General features: G+C 43.4%; 1 protein-coding gene across 1 annotated transcript in view; it reads left to right on the forward strand.

Moving 5' to 3' along the window:
• LOC123516524 overlaps positions 1 to 3,475 on the forward strand; it is a 333,279-nt gene extending 329,804 nt beyond the window's left edge. The window contains 1 exon segment of the mRNA XM_045275948.1: positions 2,649 to 3,475. Coding sequence (XP_045131883.1) covers positions 2,649 to 2,803 — 155 coding nt within the window. The 3' untranslated portion in view covers positions 2,804 to 3,475.
• The last annotated feature ends 2,688 nt before the right edge of the window (positions 3,476 to 6,163 follow it).

Consider the following 6,163-nt stretch of genomic DNA (forward strand, 5'->3'; position numbering starts at 1 on the left):
TTAAAAGAGTTAAACCTGCTTCATAAGGAGGCAAGGTGTAAAGTTCAGCTCTTAGAACACAATTTGAATCACACACCATTCCAATCAAAGTTACCTCGACTTACTGCAATCATACAATGGGTGCAGGCGGAAGCTGACATTGACAACACACCTTGATAAATTGTTCACGAGGAGATGACTTGGCAAATTAATCTTTCAGAACAAAATTTCTCTCTCTGGCATAGCGACTTAGCACAGAGACATCAGGTGAGAAGAGCAGGGTCAGGGAAACATGCAAAGGAAAATGACTCCAGCTTACTCGTCAATGATTAAGGAAATGAAATAGTGGTTAATTCTTGCATCACAAAGAGGAACATAACTGGAGTGAAAAACAAATAGCGAAAGGACGCACTTCTCACATTCATAGGAGCTGTAACCTTAGAAACTCGGAATTGTAAGAAAAGCAGCAATGCGTTGAATTTTGACTGAGATAAGACAAACAGATACACGAAGGAGAGAAACGAGTGGCTGTCGAGCTCATGTGAGTTATAGCGATAAAAAAAAAAAGACACTGGTGCGAAAAACTAATGTAGCAAGTACTAACTGAATAAAGGCGGACAACTATAAGAGAATTAAAACAATAGACCATAAGAGATGTTGCAAAAAGTCATTAACCCTACACATGGAAGTCCCTGTACAAAAAAAAAAAAAAAAAAAGCTTATTTCTACCAGTCAACCCTATAAACATAAAACACAATACTGAAGAGAGGCATGGGAAAAGAAAACGGATACCAAGAGAATGGGAGAACAGCAGGACAGGCAGCAAGGAATCAAAGACAAACGAAGGCGGACAATGGCGAGGAAATAACACAACCAGGAGCACCACTTTCCTTAACGCAGCGTGGGTGTGGAAGCTTAATCCATACAGGTGAGGAGGGCGCGGCTATAGAATGTCAGGTGTATAGACGGTGCTGTAGGAGGCAGGCGTTAAAGGGGAAGGGATATTGGGGATGATATGGACTATATGTGACGATACGGAGTTTTCCAAGAGTACGGTGCGGGAATTATGGGTTTGCTCCTGTGATGGCCAGCTGATGGTAAGGTTGGGAAGTGTTGGGGAGGTTAGGAGAAGGTTAGGAAGGCTGAGAAGAAGTGTCTTTTGTTGTTCAATTGATCTCTTTTAGTTTTCTTATTTTCTTCATGTTCTTAAGTTTTTAACCCCTTCAGTACTATCACATTTCTACCTTGAGGTTTGGGCATAATTAGACGATTTTATTGACATTAAGAAGGGTCTATGGAGGTCAGAAGATTCATAGCCAGAGTTTTCACTACTTTAACCCTCACATAAGTTTCTGAAGCTTTATAAAATCACCAAATAGTAACATGAATGAATAAGAAAACGCATTATGGTACTGAAAGGGCTAATCACGTGGGTTCACTATCATGGTGAAAGAGATGAAGAGATGCCAGAGAGAAGCAATTGTTCTTAAAGCATTTGAACTCATCGACTGTTCTCAAAGGCGACACAGACCTGATGGCTGGCAGGGTTCTCATGAAATATTCTCTCTGTTGAACTACTGCTATGATTTTGCAAACATTCTTGAAGACCCTTAAGGCCTCCTCCAGGGACTATTATGTAGTGGATGAATGACATGGAAACGTTTTACGAACACTGTGCAGAGATCAAAACACATGAATAATTTCTTACCAGAGTGGAGATCATTAAGGTGAACACTTTATCACTGAATCGAAATCATAAGTCAAGTTGAATTAATGTGTAGAGACATCACTGAAGCTCACTTGCTCCTCGTGTACTCCGCTGCACGGGAAACAGGAGAGCAGAGAATGGAGTGAAATGATTGAGGAAGCAGATGAGAAGGAAATATACTCCAAAATCGTGAAACGGCAAAAAGTACCAAATGATATTAAATGAGAGTCCGCCGCTGCTCTGCTCTGCTCTGCTCAGAAAGCCTCACCTACACCATTATTTCCAGCATTCTCATCCTGTCCTCCACGAACACACTAGCAACAAAAAAAAAAAAACTGCGTTATTGCAATTTATTCTCCCACTTTTCCCTTGATAAAACCTAGAATAGAAAAAAAAGCAGAGAAAATTAAATATGATAAAACCCACAGCGATCAGGGCGACAGCAGGTGCCTGGAAACTCGTGAGGAAAGGAAGGAATCACGAACTCTGCCAAACTCGTGCATCATTCACCCTGATCTGCTCCTGCTGGTTCATGGCGGTGACTGTTTCCACACCACATATGGATATACACAACGTGCCTGCTTGTGTGTGTGTGTGTGTGTGTGTGTGTGTGTGTGTGTGTGTGTGTGTGTGTGTGTGTGTGTGTGTGTGTGTGTGTGTGTGTGTGTGTGTGTGTAGCTGTTTTTCAGAAAGCGAGCAAAGGTTGGGAGATGCACAGGTGAGGCGGTTCACGTCAAGCTGGCGGGAAACTAATTTGGACCAACGCTGCTAGACATGAGAGAGAGAGAGAGAGAGAGAGAGAGAGAGAGAGAGAGAGAGAGAGAGAGAGAGAGAGAGAGGAAAGGAAACACGAGGATGAATGAAGGAAGGAGAGAGTGACTGACTGTAGCTACCTAGGCTTGGTATACAATTACAGAATAAACCACGGTGAATATATGCATGTCTCTTGTTTAATCCACAGGTTGCAGTCTTAGCCAGTCCTCACTCGTGGTACTGGCGTGGGCGGCGGTGATGGGGGTGAGGATGATGGAGGCGATGATTGGAGGAGCCGCCGCTTTCTGCTTCTCTCCACACCACAACTTAGCGCACTCCCGACCTCCGCCGCCTCGCTCTTAACACTTCCTGGCGGCGACGCGAAGAAGAGAGGGAGAGACACACACATTTCACGTTACACACCTACGAGAAACACCTAAAAAAAATCACACCACGTACGAGACACATGGAGAGAGAGAGAGAGAGAGAGAGAGAGAGAGAGAGAGAGAGAGAGAGAGAGAGAGAGAGAGAGAGAGAGAGAGAGAGAGAGAGAGAGTATGAAGGAAATTATCAAAAGGACAAGTGATCATTTTCATCTAGTTTCCATTTTTTTTTTTTTGTGTGTGTGTGAATGAATGAGAAAAGAAGAACAGCAACAAGAACAAGAAGAAGAATAACAACAAGAAGTATAAGAAGAAGATAACGAAGAGTGAATTATTGATGAGAAAAAGAATATGGGGAAAAAAAGGGAATGACATGGGGAAAGAAGCCGGAAAATCGAGGTGTGAAAATATGCTGTAGATAAGAACTCCCTAATTATGGCGCCTTTTTTCTCAAAGACTTTGGAAGGATCTAAATTTGTCTTCACATTGTAGCGTAAAATATTTTGTGCGCCAGAGAGAGAGAGAGAGAGAGAGAGAGAGAGAGAGAGAATGATTAAACACTATACAGTTTTTTTCTGGTGAGTGTGTGTGAGGATGAAAGAAATACACTCAAAGGAGAAAGTTGAACACATTACAGCAGCAAAGAAAGACATAAAGGGAAGAGAATAAATGAACGAGAAAAGAGAAAAAACAAAAAGACGAAAACTGCAACAAAAGTGGAAAAAAAGTAAACGATTCCCATACAGAACAGAAAAAATCAAAACAAAGAAAGAAAAATACACACACACACACACACACACACACACACACACACACACACACACACATATTTGGTGGAGATATAAATGTGAAAAGAAAAAAAAACACTGGAAGATGAAAATACTGGAAACTGATCACGACTTGAAGCTGCCACGACGTTTAATAAATAAAGGTACAAGGACACACACACACACACACACACACACACACACACACACACACACACACACCCCCTCAAGCCTCAAGACTCGTTGCAGCCGTGGCAGAGGCAGCGAGACACTCTCCTCCGACCTACAGAATTATATGTAGAAACGTAGCATTAGCCCGCGCCCTATATAGCCTGTACATATATCCTTAACCCTCCCCTCCCTGTACCTCCCCTCCCTGCGCCTCACCTCAATGGACCGTCGGGTGATGACGCGCATAAACTGAGGTGAGATGAGTCAATGAGTTCCATCTTGTCTCGATACGTATTAGATATGTTTTTGGGTTCCGCTTTTCACTTGCACTGCAACTAGTGACCTTGAACCGCCATCCATCACGAAAGACTGTCGGTGTCCTGCCTTCCCCTCCCCTCCCCTCTCCTCCCCTCCCCTCTATCCCCAACCCTCACTTTTTTTCCTCTCATGTTCCCTTTACCTCTTTCTTCAACTCCCTTCTCCCCTCTCTTACTTTCTTCCTCCTCCCCCTTCTTCTCTCATCTCTCCTCCTCCCGTCTTACGTCCCCTTCGCCACTTCCTCCTCCCTAACTTATCATCCTCTTTCATGTCCCTCTTCCTCATCCGCGCCTCTCTCCTCCTCCTCCTCTTCCTCCTCCTCCTCCTCCTCGCTAATCCTTCCCTTGCCCTGTTTCCCTCTCATTTTCCCCTCCCGTTCCCTGTTTTCCTTTCTCTTCTGCCTCTCAATCACTCAACTGGTCTTTTTCACCCAATCTTTCTCCAATCCTCCTCTTCCCTTCCATTCTTTCCCTTCTCTTCATCTTCACCTCTTCCTCTTGTTCTTCATTAGCCATTCACCTTCAACCTTCCCCATCTCATCTTCCTCCTTTTGTTCCTCCTCCTCCTCCTCCTCCTCCTCAACCGGACGTTCCCAATCCTTTTTCCCCTCTCATCCTCCCCTTCTCCCCTCTCCCTCCCTTCATCCTCCATTTCGCGATATTAATACAATGACTACAAGCGTTCTGGTTGTTGTTGTTGTTGTTGCTTCTGCTGGTGTACCTTTTTTTCCTCCCCCCCCTCCCGTCACTTCCTACCTGTGTTGTGGCAGGTGAGAGTATTACAGAGCTGTTTCAATAAAGTGATTATTGCTACTGTTCGCATTACTGACAACCATTGCTTTCTTCCTTTCATCCTTCTGTCACGGTGCGCTGCCACACACGCTTCGCTCATCACTCACCCTACACGCAGATACAGACTTCCTCGTGTTATTTCTTGTTGCTATTGTTTTCGCTGTTCTTTCTCCTGGTAACTTAGCTATATCTGGTATTTTACTATACTACTACTGCTACAACTGTTGCTTCTACTATTACTACGACTACTGCTACTGTTACTTCTACTGCTACTTTTACTACTACTACTACTACTACTACTACTACTACTACTACTACTACTACTACTACTACTACTACTTAACATGTTACTACGACTACTACTACTATTACTACTACTACTACTACCACTACCGCCACCATTACCTCTACCACAGTGACCTTAGTTTTTAAACAACACCTCTTGTTTAGTAGATCTGCGTGAAGGTATGATGCAATGCTCAATACGACACCAACACTCATTCAATGTTGATACAAATTATTAGTACCATTATTATTACTATTTTTATTATTTTCAATTTATTTTATTATTATTATTATTATCATTATTATTATTATTATCATTATTACTATTATTATTATTATCTTATTTTTATTACAGTCATCATTATCGTCATCATGTATACTCGTACTTCCAGACCTGAAAACTCGGTCTGTTTTCCTGTACATAGGATGTCCTGGTAGGGCATTCACAAACAAAACTCCACCTTTTATTTTAAATTCCCAAATATTTCCTACTTTGGGAGATTTATTTTCCAGACAATAAATTAAATGTAACAAATTTCCTCTAAGTAATCTTGTGCTTTTTCTCAATAATTCTCCAGTCATTGTTTCTTATCGTCGCTGGTGGCGTGTCCGTAGTCACGAGGTTTTATTATTAACAATGGCGACGATCCACAAGGCTGAGGCGAGGCACAGAGCGTGACGAGCCACGGGACTGCTGCTGCTGCTGCTGCTGCTGCTGCTGCTGCTGCTGAGGAGAAGGAGGAGGAAGAGAAGGAGGAGGAGGAGGAGGAGGAGGAGGAGGAGGAGGAGGAGGAGGAGGAGGAGGAAGAGAAAGAGGAGGAGGAGGAGGATGTGGTGCCCTTTGTTTGTCCTTAGTCAGTGATTGTCCATCCCTGCCTGCCTCCCGGAGTGCTGGGACGACCAACAAAGTGAAGATCGAACTCAAAGGAACAGACAATACACACGCACCGCCTAGTCCACCTGATACCGGCGCCTCCACCACCTCCACCACCTCCACCACCATCACCA

The sequence above is a fragment of the Portunus trituberculatus genome, chromosome 41, assembly GCF_017591435.1.
Source record: "Portunus trituberculatus isolate SZX2019 chromosome 41, ASM1759143v1, whole genome shotgun sequence".
NCBI classification, from domain to species: domain Eukaryota; kingdom Metazoa; phylum Arthropoda; class Malacostraca; order Decapoda; family Portunidae; genus Portunus; species Portunus trituberculatus.